The 24,908-nt window shown below is 49.1% G+C and overlaps 2 protein-coding genes across 2 annotated transcripts in view; one reads left to right on the forward strand and one right to left on the reverse strand.

Moving 5' to 3' along the window:
* Positions 1-269, reverse strand: part of LOC106562585 (elongator complex protein 4) — a 233,697-nt gene extending 233,428 nt beyond the window's left edge. Inside the window, exon 1 of the mRNA XM_045689523.2 lies at positions 85-269. Within this exon, the coding sequence (XP_045545479.1) occupies positions 85-262 (178 nt within the window). The 5' untranslated portion in view covers positions 263-269. The remainder of the gene's footprint in view (positions 1-84) is intronic.
* Positions 263-24,478, forward strand: LOC106562586 (mitochondrial inner membrane protease subunit 1). The gene is made up of 6 exons (XM_014127536.3): positions 263-416; positions 16,417-16,529; positions 16,618-16,706; positions 16,862-16,988; positions 23,257-23,367; positions 24,338-24,478. Exons 2-6 carry the CDS (start codon positions 16,425-16,427, stop codon positions 24,407-24,409), a joined length of 504 nt encoding a protein of 167 aa, XP_013983011.1. The 5' UTR covers positions 263-416; positions 16,417-16,424; the 3' UTR covers positions 24,410-24,478.
* Positions 24,479-24,908: the final 430 nt, after the last annotated feature.

Consider the following 24,908-nt stretch of genomic DNA (forward strand, 5'->3'; position numbering starts at 1 on the left):
TATTATTGTTAGATAGTTTAATCCATCAGAAATAGCAAAACAACTCGCGTTAGCTAGCTGTCAACACATTCGTGGCAGACTGACCAATCACGTAGTCGAGAGATGTGACACCAGTCGAAACAATAAGTTGCCCATTTTGAATCGAAGGTCTTGTGCCAGGTATTGAAACTAGTTTGCTTCGTGATTTCTTCTGAAAACTGGTGGTATTGCACGGTAAACGGTCCGCGGTAGGTTTACCCATGCTCATCTTGGGGGCCGCCATGCTTTTTTTTCCCGGTGGTGACGAACGTTGATGTTTTGAATTACATCAACCCAATCAGAGCTGGGATTGCTCAGTCGCTACCAATCACAGAAGCGGTTGTAAGATAGCGTGTCTGGGTGAGGGCAGCTTCTGTAGCTGTCGGCGCTGGATAGCGGTGAGTTGATTATCCAATAAGACAAATACATGTTTTAAATGTCTATTAACATTTAGTGAACGTATTTTGCAGAATAGGAAGCTGCGATTCTGTGAAATAAAGACATAACTCTGATTTACAACAAACTGCTGGTTAGGAAACTCGAACATGTAGATGGGGTTCTGTTTGTTTTGCCCAGTCTTCAACCGTACAAAACGATTACAGCTTTGTTTATCTTTAGATTAGGGTTACACTAATGTATTTGAAATAAAATATCCCAGCCTGCCAGCTCATTTGCATTCTAGGGAATACGGTCATCGGTCTGCAATGTGGGTACACACTTAACTTTCAAATGACACACATGTAGACTATTCTAGACTAGAAAGTAGCAGGCTATGACCTTCAAACGTAGGCTTTTATAGATCAATAATATTTTATGTGCATAAATATTGCATATAGCCCAGGGCTCTCCAACCCTGTATCGGGAGAACTACGTCCTGTAGGTTTCCGCTCCAACCCTAATTTAGCGCAACTGATTCTAATAATTGGCTGCTTAATAAACCAGGTTAGTTGCAACTGGGGTTGAAACAAAAACCTACAGGAGGGTAGCTCCAGGAACAGGGTTGGAGAGTCCTGATCTAGCCTAACAAAGATTTAGATCTATGTTTTATCATATGTGTTATGAAATCAGCCAAATGCATGTTGCAATCATGTTGTTCTAATCATCAGAAAGAATCTCTTTTGTCGTCTTTCATCAATCTTTCATCTTGGCTATATTTTAAAGAGGCTGCTCAAAGCCTCAAACCAAAAGTCCCCCCTTTCAGACCTCATGCCAACTAGTATTTTGTGATACATAAGCTAGTAAAGTTTAGTCTTTTTTTATTTTATTTTATTATTTTTAAAAATTTCCCCCAGTGAGGGTAACCTTTGCCAGGTTACCCTCACTGACAGCCATTTGGTCAAGAACCTAAAATTACATGAAGTTAAATACATGCATGTGTAACATCACAACCTTCCTTATACCCCCATTTATTAATCTTAAAGTGATTATTTGAACTATTGGACATTATGTTTATCATGTTCACAACCACTTTACTACTTAAAGATACTGTAGTAGACAGCAAGCAGAGGGCCACATCAGCCAGCAAATGAGATTCGTTTCTGGTCATGTGACCTTGGGGCAGAACCATGGCGACGCCAGGACTTAATTAGTGGGGTGCAATGTCTACACATAAATGCAGCCTAATTTGTAGAACTGACACAATTTACTATTCTACGTGACATAAAAAATCATGCCTGTGACTAGACACTCATTTGCTGAGCAGGTGTGGGGTGGGTGGAAAGGGTTAAATCTAGCATGACAGGGGTGGGGTTGGGAGGAGTGGCTATATGTATCCAGTCGGCCACAGTTTGAGCTGAAGTTTTGGGGATTGACATTAGTCTTCAAATTAGCCTTTGTCTTTGTCTCTCAAGCTACTTTCCTAATTAGACTCAGTGTTGTCAAAACAAGGAGCTGATGGAGACTACTCTTTGTTAACCTCTGTCTCTCTCATACTGTGACTCCAGTCATCTCCGGTCAGGGTCTGACCCCTTGCAGAGGGAACACAGACTGAGTCTCAGCTAACTTTCCCTGTCACACAGACCCAATACTATAAAACAGAGGTACAGTAGCTCCTGGTAGAATTTGTCCTTAGACACCGATCTGGGATCAGCTAACCTTCCCAAATTGTAACCATACCCATTAGGAGGGAAAACGTAAAACTGTAGACCAGTGTCTATGGGAAACTTCATCCTACTCCAGAGAGCTCTATGAGCACTGCAAGAGAAGAGGCATGCCTCTCATAGGGAGCTGAGACTTACAGCTCAGTAAGGATGCTGATATGCTCTAGGCTAGAAGTGATGGCCCAACTGCTCACTTTACAAAATGCTCTTAGCAGAGGCAGTCCTGTTGTTGTGACAGCGCTTTGAGGTAAACATGGGCTGACAGGAGACCCGGGGAATATAGCCAGACCTTCTACTGACAACACAGGGCATTGTGCAAGACCCACAAGAGGTAAGCAGGATCTAAGAGACATCTAAAAATGAAAACGATATAATAATTCACTGTTTAATGTATAATAATAAGGGTATTACCAGGGGTTAGGATATAGTGTCAAGTTTCGTCACAATTGAATTGTAGGAGAGGACAGTGTCAGTGGGAAAATCACCCCTTATTATTTTATTTTTACCCCCTTTTTATCTTGTCTCATCGCTGCAACTCCCCAAAGGGCTCGGGAGGCGACGGTAGAGTCATGCGTCCTCCGAAACATGACCTGCCAAACTGCGCTTCTTAACACCCGCCCGCAAACCGCACCAATGTGTTGGAGGAAACACAGTTCAACTGACGACCGAGGTCAGCCTGTAGGCGCCCGGCCCGCCATAAGTAGTCGCTAGAGCACGATGAGCCAAGTAAAGCCCCCCCCTCCGGCCAAACCCTCCCCTAACCCGGACGACACTGGGCAAATTGTCCTATGGGACTCCTGATCACGGCCGGTTGTGATACAGCCCGGAATCGAACCCGTGTCTGGAGTGACTCCTCTAGCACTGCGATGCATTGCCTTAGACCGCTGCGCCACTCGGGAGGCCTAAATCAACCCATTTTTAAAGTGAATAATTCCACCACGTCTAAATTCCCAATTGAACCCCGGGGCCTACTGTATGTGGCCTTACAGGTCAATGTGTGGCAGTTGTATCAACATGACCGCCAGGATTTCTAAAATAACATCTCTTTCCCTCCATTTTGAATGTCATCCGTCCCTGTGTATTATTTATATTATATCAGTTTTATCCATCAGTGTATCTGATTGTGCCATATAATGCAGGCAGTCATAACATGTCAGCCTCTTCCGCTGTATATTGTTCTGGTTTCTCCAGTCTTATTCCGCTATAGCGCTAGCTGTGTGTCACTGGGAGAGGGAATAGAATGGCTGTGACTAGAGGGGAAGTCAGATCTCCATCAATGTACTCCATGTTTGTTTGAGTAGCATTGAAAGGAAAGTAATGGTCTTCGGGTACATGGACAATTAGTGGGGCTAGGGTTTTTCTTCAGGACGTTGTATTTAACGACTTTTTTCCAATAGCAGTTTTTTCAAAATGTATATATTTTTGGCTTTCTTTGAATTTCCAACAGATGCCGAGTGAAACATTTATAATGACTAGTTCTAGTCTGTTGAGGTGTCTGAGTCATTGGCATGAACACCGACCTAATTGTGAAAGCAATACAAGACCCTGATAAGATCAGTCCACTCTCTCAACACCGGCCCAGCACCGCACACACCAGCCAGCGGCCAATACAATAAAGATTAGTCACTAGTATTCTATTCCGTGTCATTGTATGGGGACATGGGCCCAGCAGCCCCAGACACGTCCGTTTCAATTCAAAGCAGTCGTATTCATATCACTAGACTGTTATTTGCTCTGGGCTGACCCATTGATTGCTGGCTCTAAGCCTCCGACTCCTCAAATAGGCACCCTGCTCAGCTGTTTGGCGGCTGGGTTGCTGCTAGCAACAATGAAAAGAGCAATGTGCAGATCAGTCTGTTCAATCATCTCTGTGTTCAGGAACAGGGGAGAGGGGGGACTAGATGGCTACATTGTAAGGCTGTGACTTGTGATTTGTTTTGCATCTGTCACTCTCGGTCCCAGACAGGTGTCTGTGTCTAAATCAGTAGGATTACCTCTGATTGGGCTGATAGTTGCACACAGATCCCTGGTCAGTCCCCCTTTAAAACTCACATTAAGATCAAATCGAGCTTTAGCACCCACCCTTCCGCTGCCTTCTGCTGCCCAGAGAGGGGACATCAGAGGTGGGATTCATTCCCTCCCCATCTGGGGTCCACAGGGAGAAGCACCATCTCTGACATGGGGTCTGTAAGCCTCTTAGCCCTCCAGTGGCCCAGCCCTCTTTCAGCCCATGTTTTCCTAATGTAGGCTTGTAAAGAGAGCAAGGGCCTTGTAGGCTGTTTGAATTGGGACTCCCTTTGTGCCTGTAATAGACTGGTCATGTTTGATAATGACTGCCTTCGTAGAGTGAAACCTTTTTCTCTGATTTTATTAGATTCCCATTAGAGACAGCTAGTCTTCCTGGGGTCTGGCACATAGGCCTAACGAAAAATACATTGCAGACAAAAATACTTTACAATTGACATACATTTAAAACATAGACGTTACAGACTTTAATATAAAATAACTTTTGGAGACCAGGGGCAGTGATTCCAATGCGTCCCGTGTGGCTCAGTTGGTAGAGCATGGTGTTTGCAACGCCAGGGTTGTGGGTTCGATTCCCACGGGGGACCAGAACGGGAAGAAATAAAAAAGAATGTATGAAATGTATGCATTCACTACTGTAAGTCGCTCTGGATAAGAGCATCTGCTAAATGACTAAAATTTAAATGTAATGAACCTACTGCAGTCCCGTGTGGATCAGTTGGTAGAACATGGCGCTTGCAACGACAGGGTTGTGGGTTGGATTCCCACGGGGGACCAGTAGGTAAATGTATTATGTACTCACTACTGTAAGTCGCTCTGGTTAAGAACATCTGCTAAATGACACAACATGTAAATGGAGCTTCAGCCAGCTGGTTCTGTTATCCCTATTCTCTCTGTTAGAAGCCCCTTTCTTACTGACTGGTAATGATGATATAGGCCTTGGTCTAGGCCTATTTAGGCCTAGTTTTGGTTGTATGAATGTTTTCAGTATCGAACTGTGCTCCATGTTGACACTTGTATCCAATGTAATTAAGTTGAATGTAAATTCAGCTGCTTGTGATTCCTGAACTATTGTCTGAATGTTGACCCCCAGGCAGTGATCATAGAGGTAAAAGACACCCAATGGGGCTTTTCTATTGACTGGTGGATTTGGGATCCCCTGTAGTTGCGCGACCGCTGTCGCTGGGAGCCTGTGACTGTAGGAGGCCGGCGGGTGACGACTGTAGGAGGCCGGCGGCTCTGGGAGCCTGTAGGAGGCCGGCGGCTCTGGGAGCCTGTAGGAGGCCGGCGGCTCTGGGAGCCTGTAGGAGGCCGGCGGCTCTGGGAGCCTGTAGGAGGCCGGCGGCTCTGGGAGCCTGTAGGAGGCCGGCGGCTCTGGGAGCCTGTAGGAGGCCGGCGGCTCTGGGAGCCATGTGACTGTAGGAGGCCAGCGGGTAACTGTAGAAGGCCGGCGGCTCTGGGAGCCATGTGACTGTAGGAGGCCGGCGGGTGACTGTAGGAGGCCGGCGGCTCTGGGAGCCATGTGACTGTAGGAGGCCGGTGGGTGACTGTAGAAGGCCGGCGGCTCTGGGAGCCATGTGACTGTAGGAGGCCGGCGGCTCTGGGAGCCATGTGACTGTAGGAGGCCGGCGGCTCTGGGAGCCATGTGACTGTAGGATGCCGGCGGCTCTGGGAGCCATGTGACTGTAGGAGGCCGGCGGCTCTGGGAGCCTGTAGGAGGCCGGCGGCTCTGGGAGCCTGTAGGAGGCCGGCGGCTCTGGGAGCCTGTAGGAGGCCGGCGGCTCTGGGAGCCTGTAGGAGGCCGGCGGCTCTGGGAGCCTGTAGGAGGCCGGCGGCTCTGGGAGCCATGTGACTGTAGGAGGCCGGCGGGTGACTGTAGAAGGCCGGCGGCTCTGGGAGCCATGTGACTGTAGGAGGCCGGCGGGTGACTGTAGGAGGCCGGCGGCTCTGGGAGCCATGTGACTGTAGGAGGCCGGCGGGTGACTGTAGGAGGCCGGCGGCTCTGGGAGCCATGTGACTGTAGGAGGCCGGCGGCTCTGGGAGCCTATGACTGTAGGAGGCCGGCGGCTCTGGGAGCCTGTGACTGTAGGAGGCCGGCGGCTCTGGGAGCCATGTGACTGTAGGAGGCCGGCGGCTCTAGGAGCCATGTGACTGTAGGAGGCCGGCGGCTCTAGGAGCCATGTGACTGTAGGAGGCCGGCGGCTCTGGGAGCCTGTGACTGTATGAGGCCGGCGGCTCTGGGAGCCTGTGACTGTAGGAGGCCGGCTGCTCTGGGAGCCATGTGACTGTAGGAGGCCGGCGGCTCTGGGAGCCATGTGACTGTAGGAGGCCGGCGGCTCTGGGAGCCATGTGACTGTAGGAGGCCGGCGGCTCTGGGAGCCATGTGACTGTAGGAGGCCGGCGGCTCTGGGAGCCATGTGACTGTAGGAGGCCGGCGGCTCTGGGAGCCATGTGACTGTAGGAGGCCGGCGGCTCTGGGAGCCATGTGACTGTAGGAGGCCGGTGGCTCTGGGTGCCATGTGACTGTAGGAGGCCGGTGGGTGACTGTAGAAGGCCGGCGGCTCTGGGAGCCATGTGACTGTAGGAGGCCGGCGGCTCTGGGAGCCATGTGACTGTAGGATGCCGGCGGCTCTGGGAGCCATGTGACTGTAGGATGCCGGCGGCTCTGGGAGCCATGTGACTGTAGGATGCCGGCGGCTCTGGGAGCCATGTGACTGTAGGAGGCCGGCGGCTCTGGGAGCCTGTAGGAGGCCGGCGGCTCTGGGAGCCTGTAGGAGGCCGGCGGCTCTGGGAGCCTGTAGGAGGCCGGCGGCTCTGGGAGCCATGTGACTGTAGGAGGCCGGCGGGTGACTGTAGAAGGCCGGCGGCTCTGGGAGCCATGTGACTGTAGGAGGCCGGCGGGTGACTGTAGGAGGCCGGCGGCTCTGGGAGCCATGTGACTGTAGGAGGCCGGCGGCTCTGGGAGCCTGTGACTGTAGGAGGCCGGCGGCTCTGGGAGCCTGTGACTGTAGGAGGCCGGCGGCTCTGGGAGCCTGTGACTGTAGGAGGCCGGCGGCTCTGGGAGCCTGTGACTGTAGGAGGCCGGCTGCTCTGGGAGCCATGTGACTGTAGGAGGCCGGCGGCTCTGGGAGCCATGTGACTGTAGGAGGCCGGCGGCTCTGGGAGCCATGTGACTGTAGGAGGCCGGCGGCTCTGGGAGCCATGTGACTGTAGGAGGCCGGCGGCTCTGGGAGCCATGTGACTGTAGGAGGCCGGCGGGTGACTGTAGGAGGCCGGCGGCTCTGGGAGCCATGTGACTGTAGGAGGCCGGTGGGTGACTGTAGAAGGCCGGCGGCTCTGGGAGCCATGTGACTGTAGGAGGCCGGCGGCTCTGGGAGCCATGTGACTGTAGGAGGCCGGCGGCTCTGGGAGCCATGTGACTGTAGGATGCCGGCGGCTCTGGGAGCCATGTGACTGTAGGAGGCCGGCGGCTCTGGGAGCCATGTGACTGTAGGAGGCCGGCGGCTCTGGGAGCCTGTAGGAGGCCGGCGGCTCTGGGAGCCTGTAGGAGGCCGGCGGCTCTGGGAGCCTGTAGGAGGCCGGCGGCTCTGGGAGCCTGTAGGAGGCCGGCGGCTCTGGGAGCCTGTAGGAGGCCGGCGGCTCTGGGAGCCATGTGACTGTAGGAGGCCGGCGGGTGACTGTAGAAGGCCGGCGGCTCTGGGAGCCATGTGACTGTAGGAGGCCGGCGGGTGACTGTAGGAGGCCGGCGGCTCTGGGAGCCATGTGACTGTAGGAGGCCGGCGGCTCTGGGAGCCTATGACTGTAGGAGGCCGGCGGCTCTGGGAGCCTGTGACTGTAGGAGGCCGGCGGCTCTGGGAGCCATGTGACTGTAGGAGGCCGGCGGCTCTAGGAGCCATGTGACTGTAGGAGGCCGGCGGCTCTAGGAGCCATGTGACTGTAGGAGGCCGGCGGCTCTGGGAGCCATGTGACTGTATGAGGCCGGCGGCTCTGGGAGCCTGTGACTGTAGGAGACGGCTGACACAGATGGTTCCACTCAGATGCAGCTACCACTCATTGTGTTTCCAGGAACATGTTTGGTGTGTAATCCTGGATTAACAAACAGAGACTTGGTGTTTAATTTCCAGCTGAATGTCAACAGCTACCCCAAAGACACAGGCAGGGTATTATGGAGGAGATAGCCTAGTGGGGTTTGTCCTAGACCCACAGCCAGGGGTATCGGGGGGTACAGATCCTATCAGATGTCTCTGGTGGTGTGTCCCAACTCATTCTCAATCCCAATTTGAGTTCCTTGTGTAATGTAACACACACACCCCATGGGTGACAGAGGCTGCCAGATAAAACCAGGTGGCTGCATGTGGCCTCTCTCTTGATATCAGTCACTGGCTGTGTGATCTTATTATGTTAAGACCCTAATCCCTACCTATGATGAATGCACAGCGGAATGGAGGGATGAAATTGAGAGATAATGAAGGATATAGGGGATTGTACACTGGTTTTGGGATACTGTAGGGATATAGCTGTGTGATGTTGAGTGGTTGTGATAGTCCTAAATGTTCTCTGATCCTTGATACTCCATGATAGGTGTTCAGAGGGCCCTCGGTAAAGGCCCTTGATTTAGTCTGTGGTGGTGGGATTCAGTTCTACTCTAGGTTCCTAGTGGGACTGGGCTGACCTGTAGGATTCAGTTCTACTCTAGGTTCCTAGTAGGACTGGGCTGACCTGTAGGATTCAGTTCTACTCTAGGTTCCTAGTGGGACTGGGCTGACCTGTGGGATTCAGTTCTACTCTAGGTTCCTAGTGGGACTGGGCTGACCTGTAGGATTCAGTTCTACTCTAGGATCCTAGTGGGACTGGGCTGACCTGTAGGATTCAGTTCTACTCTAGGATCCTAGTGGGACTGGGCTGACCTGTAGGATTCAGTTCTACTCTAGGTTCCTAGTGGGACTGGGCTGACCTGTAGGATTCAGTTCTACTCTAGGTTCCTAGTGGGACTGGGCTGACCTGTGGGATTCAGTTCTACTCTAGGATCCTAGTGGGACTGGGCTGACCTGTAGGATTCAGTTCTACTCTAGGATCCTAGTAAGACTGGACTGACCTGTGGGATTCAGTTCTACTCTAGGATCCTAGTGGGACTGGGCTGACCTGTAGGATTCAGTTCTACTCTAGGATCCTAGTAGGACTGGACTGACCTGTAGGATTCAGTTCTACTCTAGGTTCCTAGTAGGACTGGACTGACCTGTAGGATTCAGTTCTACTCTAGGATCCTAGTGGGACTGGGCTGACCTGTAGGATTCAGTTCTACTCTAGGATCCTAGTGGGACTGGGCTGACCTGTAGGATTCAGTTCTACTCTAGGATCCTAGTAGGACTGGGCTGACCTGTAGGATTCAGTTCTACTCTAGGTTCCTAGTGGGACTGGGCTGACCTGTAGGATTCAGTTCTACTCTAGGATCCTAGTGGGACTGGGCTGACCTGTAGGATTCAGTTCTACTCTAGGTTCCTAGTAGGACTGGACTGACCTGTAGGATTCAGTTCTACTCTAGGATCCTAGTAGGACTGGACTGACCTGTAGGATTCAGTTCTACTCTAGGATCCTAGTAGGACTGGACTGACCTGTAGGATTCAGTTCTACTCTAGGTTCCTAGTGGGACTGGGCTGACCTGTAGGATTCAGTTCTACTCTAGGATCCTAGTAGGACTGGACTGACCTGTAGGATTCAGTTCTACTCTAGGATCCTAGTGGGACTGGGCTGACCTGTAGGATTCAGTTCTACTCTAGGATCCTAGTGGGACTGGGCTGACCTGTAGGATTCAGTTCTACTCTAGGATCCTAGTAGGACTGGACTGACCTGTAGGATTCAGTTCTACTCTAGGATCCTAGTAGGACTGGGCTGACCTGTGGGATTCAGTTCTACTCTAGGTTCCTAGTGGGACTGGGCTGACCTGTAGGATTCAGTTCTACTCTAGGATCCTAGTGGGACTGGGCTGACCTGTGGGATTCAGTTCTACTCTAGGTTCCTAGTGGGACTGGGCTGACCTGTAGGATTCAGTTCTACTCTAGGATCCTAGTGGGACTGGGCTGACCTGTAGGATTCAGTTCTACTCTAGGTTCCTAGTAGGACTGGACTGACCTGTAGGATTCAGTTCTACTCTAGGATCCTAGTAGGACTGGACTGACCTGTAGGATTCAGTTCTACTCTAGGATCCTAGTGGGACTGGGCTGACCTGTAGGATTCAGTTCTACTCTAGGATCCTAGTGGGACTGGGCTGACCTGTAGGATTCAGTTCTACTCTAGGTTCCTAGTAGGACTGGACTGACCTGTAGGATTCAGTTCTACTCTAGGATCCTAGTAGGACTGGACTGACCTGTAGGATTCAGTTCTACTCTAGGATCCTAGTAAGACTGGACTGACCTGTAGGATTCAGTTCTACTCTAGGTTCCTAGTGGGACTGGGCTGACCTGTAGGATTCAGTTCTACTCTAGGATCCTAGTAGGACTGGACTGACCTGTAGGATTCAGTTCTACTCTAGGATCCTAGTAGGACTGGACTGACCTGTAGGATTCAGTTCTACTCTAGGTTCCTAGTGGGACTGGGCTGACCTGTAGGATTCAGTTCTACTCTAGGATCCTAGTAGGACTGGACTGACCTGTAGGATTCAGTTCTACTCTAGGTTCCTAGTGGGACTGGGCTGACCTGTAGGACCAGGAGGCTGCTATGATCAGAGAAGTTCACACAACTGGGTTCACTGCTGTTCGTCAGAACCTTTTCTCTTTCCTCCAATAAGAGCATATTTTCACAGTGACACACATCGAGAGACAGTCACACACATTCACCACAGATTATTCCAGGACTCCTAGTGTAGAGGTAAAGACATGTCAGGGTGGAGGGATGGGGCATTAGCAGGATGTAGGGATAGAGGCAGGGGTATATGAGCAGGATGTAGGGATAGAGGCAGGGGTATATGAGCAGGATGTAGGGATAGAGGCAGGGGTATATGAGCAGGATGTAGGGATAGAGGCAGGGGTATATGAGCAGGATGTAGGGATAGAGGCAGGGGTATATGAGCAGGATGTAGGGATAGAGGCAGGGGTATATGAGCAGGATGTAGGGATAGAGGCAGGGGTATATGAGCAGGATGTAGGGATAGAGGCAGGGGTATATGAGCAGGATGTAGGGATAGAGGCAGGGGTATATGAGCAGGATGTAGGGATAGAGGCAGGGGTATATGAGCAGGATGTAGGGATAGAGGCAGGGGTATATGAGCAGGATGTAGGGATAGAGACAGGGGTATATGAGCAGGATGTAGGGATAGAGGCAGGGGTATATGAGCAGGATGTAGGGATAGAGGCAGGGGTATATGAGCAGGATGTAGGGATAGAGGCAGGGGTATATGAGCAGGATGTCGGGGTATAGGCAGCAGGGGTATAGGCAGTAGGCATGAAAGGTGGATGGGGTGGAGCGATATCAGCAACAGGATATGGATTCAGTTTGTATTTTGGGTGAGAGGTGAGAGAAGAGTATCGTGTGTGTGTGTGTGTGTGTGTGTGTGTGTGTGTGTGTGTGTGTGTGTGTGTGTGTGTGTGTGTGTGTGTGTGTGTGTGTGTGTGTGTGTGTGTGTGTGTGTGTGTTGAAAGGACAGAGTAATGGGATTAGGGGTAACGCCTCTCGCAGGCGCAGGGAGAGCCACCTGACACTCGGTCTGTTGGGGACCTGGGGATTGTGGGGGACAGAGGGAGGGATGGGGTACAGGACGCGGGGGTCTAATCCGTGTCCATCTTTGGGAAGTCATTCCCAGAGCTCTGAGGGTTTGGGGCTTTGGTTTCTGCTCTGCTAGCTTTGGTTAATAATGCTATGGGTGGGATGTGAGACATGGAGAGAAAGAGGGATGAATAGAGAGAAAGAGAGGAATTCATTACCCTGTGGTGGTCTTGCAGGACAGAGTCCTAAACCAAAAGTATGGTGTCTGAATATAGGCAGGTGTGATATGCTCTATAATGTAGCCTACACCTCTAAACCCTCCCCAGAACACATACACCTCTAAACCCTCCCCAGAACACGTACACCTCTAAACCCTCCCCAGAACACGTACACCTCTAAACCCTCCCCAGAACACATACACCTCTAAACCCTCCCCAGAACACGTACACCTCTAAACCCTCCCCAGAACACGTACACCTCTAAACCCTCCCCGGAACACGTACACCTCTAAACCCTCCCCGGAACACGTACACCTCTAAACCCTCCCCGGAACACGTACACCTCTAAACCCTCCCCGGAACACGTACACCTCTAAACCCTCCCCGGAACACGTACACCTCTAAACCCTCCCCGGAACACGTACACCTCTAAACCCTCCCCGGAACACGTACACCTCTAAACCCTCCCCGGAACACGTACACCTCTAAACCCTCCCCGGAACACGTACACCTCTAAACCCTCCCCGGAACACGTACACCTCTAAACCCTCCCCGGAACACGTACACCTCTAAACCCTCCCCGGAACACGTACACCTCTAAACCCTCCCCGGAACACGTACACCTCTAAACCCTCCCCGGAACACGTACACCTCTAAACCCTCCCCGGAACACGTACACCTCTAAACCCTCCCCGGAACACGTACACCTCTAAACCCTCCCCGGAACACGTACACCTCTAAACCCTCCCCGGAACACGTACACCTCTAAACCCTCCCCGGAACACGTACACCTCTAAACCCTCCCCGGAACACGTACACCTCTAAACCCTCCCCGGAACACGTACACCTCTAAACCCTCCCCGGAACACGTACACCTCTAAACCCTCCCCGGAACACGTACACCTCTAAACCCTCCCCGGAACACGTACACCTCTAAACCCTCCCCGGAACACGTACACCTCTAAACCCTCCCCGGAACACGTACACCTCTAAACCCTCCCCGGAACACGTACACCTCTAAACCCTCCCCGGAACACGTACACCTCTAAACCCTCCCCGGAACACGTACACCTCTAAACCCTCCCCGGAACACGTACACCTCTAAACCCTCCCCGGAACACGTACACCTCTAAACCCTCCCCGGAACACGTACACCTCTAAACCCTCCCCGGAACACGTACACCTCTAAACCCTCCCCGGAACACGTACACCTCTAAACCCTCCCCGGAACACGTACACCTCTAAACCCTCCCCGGAACACGTACACCTCTAAACCCTCCCCGGAACACGTACACCTCTAAACCCTCCCCGGAACACGTACACCTCTAAACCCTCCCCGGAACACGTACACCTCTAAACCCTCCCCGGAACACGTACACCTCTAAACCCTCCCCGGAACACGTACACCTCTAAACCCTCCCCGGAACACGTACACCTCTAAACCCTCCCCGGAACACGTACACCTCTAAACCCTCCCCGGAACACGTACACCTCTAAACCCTCCCCGGAACACGTACACCTCTAAACCCTCCCCGGAACACGTACACCTCTAAACCCTCCCCGGAACACGTACACCTCTAAACCCTCCCCGGAACACGTACACCTCTAAACCCTCCCCGGAACACGTACACCTCTAAACCCTCCCCGGAACACGTACACCTCTAAACCCTCCCCGGAACACGTACACCTCTAAACCCTCCCCGGAACACGTACACCTCTAAACCCTCCCCGGAACACGTACACCTCTAAACCCTCCCCGGAACACGTACACCTCTAAACCCTCCCCGGAACACGTACACCTCTAAACCCTCCCCGGAACACGTACACCTCTAAACCCTCCCCGGAACACGTACACCTCTAAACCCTCCCCGGAACACGTACACCTCTAAACCCTCCCCGGAACACGTACACCTCTAAACCCTCCCCGGAACACGTACACCTCTAAACCCTCCCCGGAACACGTACACCTCTAAACCCTCCCCGGAACACGTACACCTCTAAACCCTCCCCGGAACACGTACACCTCTAAACCCTCCCCGGAACACGTACACCTCTAAACCCTCCCCGGAACACGTACACCTCTAAACCCTCCCCGGAACACGTACACCTCTAAACCCTCCCCGGAACACGTACACCTCTAAACCCTCCCCGGAACACGTACACCTCTAAACCCTCCCCGGAACACGTACACCTCTAAACCCTCCCCGGAACACGTACACCTCTAAACCCTCCCCGGAACACGTACACCTCTAAACCCTCCCCGGAACACGTACACCTCTAAACCCTCCCCGGAACACGTACACCTCTAAACCCTCCCCGGAACACGTACACCTCTAAACCCTCCCCGGAACACGTACACCTCTAAACCCTCCCCGGAACACGTACACCTCTAAACCCTCCCCGGAACAGATACACCTCTAAACCCTCCCCAGAACACATAGTCTACTGGCTGTGTAGCCTACTTTGTAATCCCTCCATCAGGATCAACACTACCGTTCAAAAGTGTGGGGTCACTTAGAAATGTCCTTGTTTTTGAAAGAAAAGCAAAACATTTTGTCCATTAAAATAACATCAGATTGATCAGAAATACAGTGTAGACATTGTTAATGTTGTAATTGACTATTGTAGCTGGAAACGGCAGATTTTTTATGGAATATCTACATAGGCCTACAGAGGCCCATTTTCAGCAACCATCACTCCTGTGTTCCAATGGCACGTTGTGTTAGCTAATCCAAGTTTATCATTTTAAAAGGCTATTTGATCATTAGAAAACCCTTTTGCAATTATGTTAGCACAGCTGAAAACTGTTCTGATTAAAGAAGCAATAAAACTGGCCTTCTTTAGACTAGTTGACTATCTGTGCTTTTCTTTCAAAAACAAGGACATTTCTAAGTGACCCCAAACTGTTGAATGGTAGTGTATATGGAAGTCATTCTCACCAGGGCTAGAGCAAGGCTATATTTTGGGGGGGGAAACATTAGATGTATTATCTCTACCATACCTTTTATTATGCAGTTGATGTTTCCTTTGAAATGTCCCTTACGTTGGGAAAAAAAAGGATATTTCAGTTTTTTTGCGTGTGTGTGTTGACCGTGTGTGTAAAGATTGAGTCACTCTCCCCCCATCCGGCAGGTTGCGTTCTGAGTAAAAGTCAATACCCTGAGTGTTAGTGCAGTGTTTGTTCAGACGACACACTGTTATCTGTTACCGTGTGTGTGTGTGTGTGTGTGTGGCAGTCAACAAAGACTACTCGCTCCATTTCCATGGCTCCCACAGAACTGGATAACTGTCCTGAAGACCCTGGTCAGCATGGCTGATGCAGGGAGGGCAGTGTTAGGGACTGATGCTCGTATGAAGCTGTACTGAAGACCCTGGTCAGCATGGCTGATGCAGGGAGGGCAGTGTTAGGGATTGATGCTCGTATGAAGCTGTACTGAAGACCCTGGTCGCAGGCGATGCGGGGGCGGGGGTGATGCCGGAGCGACGAGCCCGGCAGCTGGCTGTGCGGGAGGGCAGGTGGGCTGATGCTCGTATGAAGCTGTACTGAAGACCCTGGTCAGCATGGCTGATGCAGGGAGGGCAGTGTTAGGGACTGATGCTCGTATGAAGCTGTACTGAAGACCCTGGTCAGCATGGCTGATGCAGGGAGGGCAGTGTTAGGGACTGATGCTCGTATGAAGCTGTACTGAAGACCCTGGTCAGCATGGCTGATGCAGGGAGGGCAGTGTTAGGGACTGATGCTCGTATGAAGCTGTACTGAAGACCCTGGTCAGCATGGCTGATGCAGGGAGGGCAGTGTTAGGGACTGATGCTCGTATGAAGCTGTACTGAAGACCCTGGTCAGCATGGCTGATGCAGGGAGGGCAGTGTTAGGGACTGATGCTCGTATGAAGCTGTACTGAAGACCCTGGTCAGCATGGCTGATGCAGGGAGGGCAGTGTTAGGGACTGATGCTCGTATGAAGCTGTACTGAAGACCCTGGTCAGCATGGCTGATGCAGGGAGGGCAGTGTTAGGGACTGATGCTCGTATGAAGCTGTACTGAAGACCCTGGTCAGCATGGCTGATGCAGGGAGGGCAGTGTTAGGGACTGATGCTCGTATGAAGCTGCTAGGCTGGTATGTTTGTCCGTCCCCTGCAAGGTCTCGATTGGTCTCACACAGGGTCAGAGGTTAGGCTGGTTCTGTGGTGTCAACAGGCTGTAGAGCCCCTGAGAATGAAACACCAGGGAGTGTGACACTAGTCTCCGCTGCACACTGCTCCTAGAGCTGCTAATAGACTAGCTAGAGTGACAGCTCACCCCTCACCTCTCTGTCCCCTGAATGAAGCGCTGTAATGATGTGTGTTGTGTTTGTGTAGGTGGTGAGATGTTCCGCAGTGCGCTGGGGAAGACCCTGGGCTTCGTGGGATACACCATCCAGTACGGCTGCATCGCCCACTGTGCCTTTGAGTACATCGGAGAGTTTGTTGCGGTGTGTAGGATACTTTTCCCTCTCTGGCCATGGTCTGTGAATTCCCGAGTAACAACTTCAATGTTAATGTCTGTGAATTTACCCACAGTGCTCTGGTCCTTCTATGGAGCCCACCATCACAAGCCACGACGTTGTCTTCTCAGAACGTTTGAGTCGCCATCTCTGCAGAATCGAGAAGTGAGTTTTAGTTTTCAATTTGAAATTCTCAAATTTGGTAAAGCGAAACGTAGCTTACCCTAAGTGGTGGCTTTTTGCACCGTAACCCCTTGATGTTCTCCCTAATGTCTGTCAATGACATCACACCCCATGGATCCTGTCTTCTCTGTCTTCAGTGGTGATATAGTCATCGCTAAGAGTCCGTTTGATCCACATATGAACGTCTGTAAAAGAGTCATCGGTTTGGAGGGAGACAAAGTCTGTACCAGTGGCCCCTCGGATATCTTCAAGACCCACCAATACGTAAGTATTCATCAGCAGTCATGCCCCAGGACTCTCCAGGACTCTCAGCCACATGTACAGTATTCTACCTTTAGTTTACCAGGTAAGAGTATTGAGAGCACATTTACAACAACAACCTAGAGAAGAGTTTCAGACGAGGGCTTGAAATGAGCCAGTAAAGCAATACATTCTGGATGAATGATTAAGCCTTGTCAAGACACTTCATGTTGTGTTTCAGATAGTCTCTCATTTCAGTAAATCATCTTCATAAGTAGCCAAACCCCTGTGTCTTCAACTCAATCCCAGTGTGTTCTGGGTGTTTACATTCTAGACCATGCACATCCATCTTGTGTCGTCAGTCCAAATATCATCCTTTGACAGCGACTGCATTTCCTCAGAGCCGTGGTTGTTGTGGAACCACTGTCATTGCATTCTTATTACTGCTCTCCCCCGGCCACGCCGCCCTCAGCCACCGCTCAGCCTACCAATCTCTCTGAAGCCTGTTAGAGTTAGTGCCAACCGAGTGGACAGGTTGATGGGTGGGCTGAGGTGTTTGTGCTGTGTGTGCTGTGTGTGCTGTGTGTGTGTGTGTGTGTGTGTGTGTGTGTGTGTGTGTGTGTGTGTGTGTGTGTGTGTGTGTGTGTGTGTGTGTGTGTGTGTGTGTGTGTACACACTCTCACATGAACAGTGGAGGTATAGGGGAATGTAACCACACACAGGATGTGCTGGTGTCATCCAGGAAATGAAACTAATTTTCCTCTGGGAACAGGTTTCATCTCTACACACTGGCAGTAAAGCTATATTGAACTGGTTACTGCAGAACAGGTTTAATCTCTACACACAGGCAGTAAAGCTATATTGAACTGGTTACTGCAGAACAGGTTTAATCTCTACACATGTGTTGGTCAAAGGTCTCAGCCTACAGATGTACTCTCTTAATTGGATCACTCTGTTGTCGCAGAAAATGCATACATGTTGTGTATTCAAGTTTTAAAATGTATTCTAATGTTTGTAATTCACACTTTAAAATATCAGACTTGATTTACCCTTACGTAAAATGTATCAACCCATACAAAAATGTCCATAATAATAATAATAATAATAATAATAATAATAATAATAATCCACATAATAATTCACATTTCCTGATACTGCAGGATTATTTCCCTGCTGTGAGAAACTGGTCAAATTAAGATGGCAGATCTGTACCTCTGAAATGTGTCTCAGTGCAAGACATGGGTCAACAATGAATAAGACCAGACCAATCTCTGTAGGATTTCCCCCGTGAAAACACACACCAAAATGTCTGTCAACACAGTTGGTTGTGGTGTTAATGAAATAGAAGCGTTGTGTGACATAAGGCATCCCACCGTGCACCTAGACGTTAGGCGTGTGTGTTTTTGTTTGTGTACTATATGAGAGCCTGTCCTCACCTCCTCTTTCTTCTGACAGGCAGGCAGGTTCTTTCCTCCCACGTTGATGATGAGGAGATGGACAAATTGGCTTGTCACCTCTTAGGAGTCTTTCCTACAGTATGTCTGATGCATTGTCACAACAAAGACATTTGATCCATGATATGATGGTGGGTGTCTTTGAGAGAGACAGAGGGGGAGTGAGAGAGAGAGCCTTCAGAGTCTTAAGCTATTCCCTCCATGTTAGACAAAACACTGTACCTCAATGATATTATTCTAATGATCAGAGCAGGGTGAGGCATTAAACAGCACTCTACCTCAATCATGTTAGCTTAATGAGCGGAGCAGGATGAGGCCTTACCCTCTCTGGGCTAGGTGGGACATGACCGTCCCACTCTATTCAACAGCCAGTGGAACAGCGTGGCGCGAAATATAAAAACCTCAAATGCAATCATTTCAATTTTTCAAACATACGACTATTTTACACCATTTTAAAGATAAGACTCTTGTTAATCTAACCACATTGTCCGATTTCAAAAAGGCTTTACAGCGAAAGCAAAACATTTAGATTATGTTAGGAGAGTACATAGCCAAAAATAATCAGACAGCCATTTTCCAAGCAAGCATATATGTCACAAAAACCCAAAACACAGCTAAATGAAGCACTAACCTTTGATGATCTTCATCAGATGACACTCCTAGGACATTATGTTATCCAATACATGCATGTTTTGTTCAATCAAGTTCATATTTATATCAAAAAACAGCTTTTTACATTGGCGTGTGATGTTCAGAAAATGTATTCCCACCGAAAACTTCCGGTGAATTTACTAAATTACTCATCATAAACGTTGACAAAATGCATAACAATTATTTTAAGAATTATAGATACAGAACTCCTTTATGCAATCGCTATGTCAGCTTTTCGGCGAAAGCACATTTTGCAATATTCTGAGTACATAGCTCAGCCATCACGGCTAGCTATTTTCACACCCGCCAAGTTCGGGGCACACTAAACTCAGAATTAGTATTAGAAAAATTGTATTACCTTTGTTGATCTTTGTCAGAATGCACTCCCAGGACTGCTACTTCCACAAGAAATGTTGTTTTTGTTCCAAATAATTCATAGTTATGTCCAAATACCTCCGTTTTGTTCGTGCGTTCAGGTCACTATCCAAAGGGTAATGCGCGAGTGAATTTCGAGACCAAAAAATTCTAAATGTTCCATTACCGTACTTAGCATGTCAAGCGCTGTTTAAAATCAATTTTTATGGTATTTTTCTCGTAAAATAGCGATAATATTCCAACCGTACAATGGTGTATTCATTCAAAGAGGAAAAGAAAAAACAGCGTGAACGCGCATATGCAATCTCTTTGTCACCAGGCAGGCCACTGAGAAACTGAGCTACTGAGAGACGCCTCAAGGCGCGTTCTGAAGGCTTTAGAGAGCCAATGGAAGCCTTTGAAAGTGCTACGTAACCCCACAGATGCTGTAGTTTCGATAGAGAATCAAAAGAACTACAAATTCTCAGACAGGCCACTTCCTGCTTGGAATTTTCTCAGGTTTTTGCCTGCCATATGAGTTCTGTTATACTCACAGACACCATTCAAACAGTTTTAGAAACTTCAGTGTTTTCTATCAAAATCTACTAATAATATGCATATTCTCGTTTCTGGGCAAGAGTAGTAACCAGTTTAAATCGGGTACGTTTTTTTTATCCGGCCGTGAAAATCCTGCCCCCTAGCCCAGACAGGTTAAACAGCACTGTACCTCTATCATGTTAGCTTAATGAGCGGAGCAGGGTGAGGCCAGACCAGGCTGTTGAACGGCAGACTTCACTATCTAGGTGAGCTCAGCTTTCCCACCTTGACACGTCTCTGACAGGTACACATAGCCTCGCCCCCACCCCTTCAACCACCCAACCACAGAACAGGTTCCATCACTCCCTCAGGTTCCATCACTCCCTCAGAACAGAGTCCCATCACAACACAGCCGCCAGGCTGAGCTAAGATACGCCACTCAACCCTAAACCCTAGCTGGGCACACAGCCTGACTGGATGACTGGGCTGGCTGGAAGTGTGTTGTGTAAAGTAACAATGCCTGTTGATTATGCTTAGACTGAGCACTCTCATTCTGTTCTGGTGACTCAGTGTAGGGAGTTGGGAGAGGGCATGTCAGACTCAGGGCTTAGTGTCATGGAGAAGTAGGTAAACAGTTCATGAGGAGTGTTTGCTTCTCTGCCTGTCAATCATGCAGGTGCTTATCCTTGACATCCTCCTCTCTACCTTCACTCAACACTGGTGTGTGATCCATAAATGAGTTTTCAGAGACTGCTGTGGTTACGATGGCCTGCGGTGAGCTTGCAGGTGTTTAATCAGGGAAGAAGAGTTCCACCAACTATGACGGGGACAGAATTTAAACATGTCTACCTCCTTCCACTACCTCCAGTATTTTTGATTTATTTAACTAGGCAAGTCAGTTAAGAACAAATTCTTATTTTCAATGACGGCCTAGGAACAGTGGTTTAACTGCCTTGTTCAGGGGCAGAACGGCAGATTTTTACCTTGTCAGCTCGGGGATTCGATCTTGCAACCTTTGGGTTACTAGTCCAACACTCTAACCACACCCAGGTATCATACCCCTAGGTAATAACAAGGATCCATTTGAACATCCGGTGCAGGTAAAATGAAAGGGGAGGTTTGTTCTACCCTCTGGTTAAGTTAGGGTTCAAGAGGAGAACGTCAGAGACATCCGTTTCTACAAATGATAGTCTCACCTCTCTTTACACCCTCTCATTCATAATAAAGTGTACGTTTCTGACATGTGTTAACCTGCAAGGTGATGTGTAAACCCTCTGTCTTTCACCACATCATAATATACTGGAATAATAATATATGGCATTTAGCAGACGCTTTTATCCAAAGCGGCTTACAGTCATGCATGCATACATTTAAACGTATGGGTGGCCCATGGAATCGAACCCACAACCCTGTCGGTGCCAGCACCATGCTCTACCAACTGAGCCACACATGGCAGATCAGCTTTCACAGGCCTTTTAACAATAACCAATGAATTACCAGTTCATTAGTGGTAAATAAATCTAACTATAGATTTCAGAGAAGTTACTTTGCGATGCCCTGCCTGTGGAATGTTCTCTACAGGGTCATTAGTTTGACGCTCCGAATCAATCAGAGCTTTGGTGTTTGTGTGTCTGTGTATTTGTAGATCACTCTTGATTGATCCGCAGCAGATGGATCTAAATTGATTGACCTTGTTAGTAGTGGACAGAATGGAGTCTAGATCCTGAATAGAGTTGACCTATACCTTTATGTTGGATTAGTTAGGTAGAGTTCCTCCAAACCTTCACTCCATGGGCCCTAAACGTTGACCACCACTAATGTATCCTACCTAGTATTAAAGTGTTTGCTAAACTTTGAGGCAGTGTAATGGACTCAGATTAGACCTTCTGCTAGACTAAAAAGCACTTTCAATAACGACATTGTCATGTGTTTCTATGGAGACTTGAACCCAGATGTAGCCTGAACCTGTGTTCAAGCAGCCGCCCCTTTTGTGTCTCCTAAAACATAGATGAGCGTGCCTACCGACAGGGTGGTGTTGATGATATCACACCTCTGACCTTCCTGAACAGGACAAAGGCAGTGAGTCGTCTAAGATGGAGGCTGAGGCTGGAGCATAGCAGGGGCTTATGGTCCAGCAGATGACAAATGGCGCCGGCGTTCCTCTCTGGTTCCCGTGTCCTTGGGAGCGGCCATATGTTGCCATGCTACTGAGGGGTAATGGTGGGAATGCAGCAGGCTGACATATGCTTCTCAGATGACTCTTTTAGTGACATTCGTTTGTGTCGTCGTTGTTCTCGGGGGCCGAGTTGTTTACCTCGTGTTAGGTCAATATGTCACTGCATCACGATTAGTGTCAGCTCATCTATGGAATATGAACCGCAACACAATGCATAGGTTAATACTGCATAATGATTCTGGATGTTGGGACGATTGCGATACGATGGACGCGCACAATTGGAATCAAGACATCAGTGTTTGCGTCTCCCCCCCACCCTCTGTTCTGATAATATTCTCATCTGATTTCATCTCCCTCTCCTTTCTCCCCAAGACTTTGTCCATTTAAAAGTTAGGCAACACAAACATAGAGTTGCAGATTGTGATGCCCATTATGACAATATAATATGTTGTTGATCCTGTCTTCACATATAGGAGGGACGAGGAACTTAATTAGGGCCTTGACAAGATTACTCTAGTAAAGTGATGAGATTAATCATAATTGGTGTCACTGTGGATTAGCGCTCGCTCCGATTGGCCGCCCCACTGGCAGCTCGGGCCTCACTAGTGGAGACCCGTGGACGATTCTGACTGAAAAGCTTCAGTCCTGGCCTCTCTCTCTCTCTCTCTCTTTCTCTCTCTCTCTCCCCCCTCTCTATATCTCCCTTGGTAAGAGGGGGTTAGATCTCAGCCAACAGCCTAATGGCCCCTTTTGAAGTCCCACTAAATCCCTCTGCCCCGTTACCCATGACCCCTTGCTCCTATGACCGTCTGGGGTTAAAGGAGGACAGACCAGGGGGTGATGTTAAGTTGGGGTGAGGGAAGGTAGGGGGTGAGGCGGCTGAGGTGGGCTCTCTTTACATAATGTTGGGTGGAGGGTGCTAGCTCTGTAGTGTCTCACTCCATCATGTAAACAAAGTTTAAAAGCTAGGTCAGGGAATGGTGTTGTTTACAGTATAGCTGGCTGTTGCAGTCATCGTGGAAAAAATTCAATATTTTCTATCGTTGTGTTTCTTTCCCGTGTCATGCCGTGGGTGTGTGTCATGCCGTGGGTGTGTGTCATGCCGTGGGTGTGTGTCTAGGTTCCAAAAGGGCACGTGTGGCTGGAAGGGGATAATCTTAGGAATTCCACAGACTCCAGGAGCTACGGCCCAGTTCCCTATGCCCTGATACGAGGTCGTGTCTGCTTAAAGGTAAGGAGGGCAACATCGCCCGACCCGGCTCACATTCATTTCAACCTTTAGAGTTAGTATAATGGTCTGTATAAAGAGTTAGTATAATGGTCTGTATAAAGAGTTAGTATAATGGTCTGTATAAAGAGTTAGTATAATGGTCTGTATAAAGAGTTAGTATAATGGTCTGTATAAAGAGTTAGTATAATGGTCTGTATAAAGAGTTAGTATAATGGTCTGTATAAAGAGTTAGTATAATGGTCTGTATAAAGAGTTAGTATAATGGTCTGTATAAAGAGTTCGTAGAATGCTCTGGTCTGTATAAAGAGTTAGTATAATGGTCTGTATAAAGACTTAGTTTAATGCTCTGGTCTGTATAAAGAGTTAGTAGAATGCTCTGGTCTGTATAAAGAGAAATCTGTGCCACTTTTATGAAATCACAGCCTCCTTTTGACTTTGCCCATGGCCATGATGAAATATGAAATGCCTTGCACTGAAATTGATTGTAGGTTTACTGGTGCTTTGCCTGGATTCCAAATATTCCTTATTCCCCATTCTGTGGCAAGTTGAGTAAATGCAAACACTCAAACAAGTTGGAAGTTCAAGGCAGATCTGTCTCGTAGACCAAGGCCTGGGCAACCTATTGTCTAGCTGTCCATTCTGCTGTGTTGTCATGTCACTGGATGTCATAGCAACCATGACCCTGGAAACAGGTCAGCCAACCTTCTGTCCGTTTGACTGGACAGCAGCCGTCCGCTGGGGGCCCAATGACGAGACTTGACGACGGTTTTATGAAGTCGCATACATCATTAAAATCCACGTTACCAAGCGTATCCAGGAAGTGAGGATGTTGGAATAGTCATGATAAACACATTATGTAATGGATAAATGTTGTTTGTTCTTCTTTTATGAGAGTCCTATTACCCTTTTAACCCAACGTCTTCTGTCTTCTCCTTCTTCTTTGTTTGTTTTGGTGTTTTTCTCTTTCCAGCTCTGGCCTCTACATCATGTTGGTGCCCTCAACCAAAGTCCCACAGGACGAGTCGTAAAAAGGAGTGACTGAGTCTACTGATCTGTGTACATGCATCATTTTGTAATATTTTCTAAATAAAGGCGTATTTATCATGAAGAATTTTGTCCCTCAATTTGACTGACAATTTTTGAGTTAATTTGGGTTGAATTGTAGGGTATGTTTGAGTCAAATGTGAAAATCCATGAATAGTTGATCTGCAGGTTGAAAACGTACCAGGCATAGTGATCTGGGGGTTCCAGTGTGTTGGCAGGAGCAGCACCCTGCTCTGTATGAACAGCATCACGTGAGGAGGCAGGTAAACTGTGCCTCTGTGGAGCTGCTAGTGGTAGAGGAGGGGAGGAGAGAGGGAGGAGAAGGAGAGAGTTGTTGCTCTCACGCTCCACTTTGATATGATTTTGGACTAAGTTAATTTCTTGGGATGACAGAAGAAATCATCTCTGACCCAGCTAACTCATCAGATTACAGTGAATAACTGAAATCCAGCATCCTGAAGTAGAGGCCATTCATTTAAATCAGTTGAATTGTCCTG

Source organism: Salmo salar, chromosome 11 (genome assembly GCF_965601325.2).
Source record: "Salmo salar chromosome 11, fSalSal1, whole genome shotgun sequence".
Taxonomy (NCBI): Eukaryota; Metazoa; Chordata; class Actinopteri; order Salmoniformes; family Salmonidae; genus Salmo; species Salmo salar.

What these genes read in the sequence shown, in the direction of transcription:
- LOC106562586 (XM_014127536.3), top strand. Translation starts at nt 16,425, where the DNA reads ATGTTCCGCAGTGCGCTGGGGAAGACCCTGGGCTTCGTGGGATACACC. An exon ending in CATCTCTGCAGAATCGAGAA is followed by an intron (nt 16,707 to 16,861) that starts GTGAGTTTTAGT and finishes CTCTGTCTTCAG; the next exon opens with TGGTGATATAGTCATCGCTA. An exon ending in GAGGTCGTGTCTGCTTAAAG is followed by an intron (nt 23,368 to 24,337) that starts GTAAGGAGGGCA and finishes TTCTCTTTCCAG; the next exon opens with CTCTGGCCTCTACATCATGT.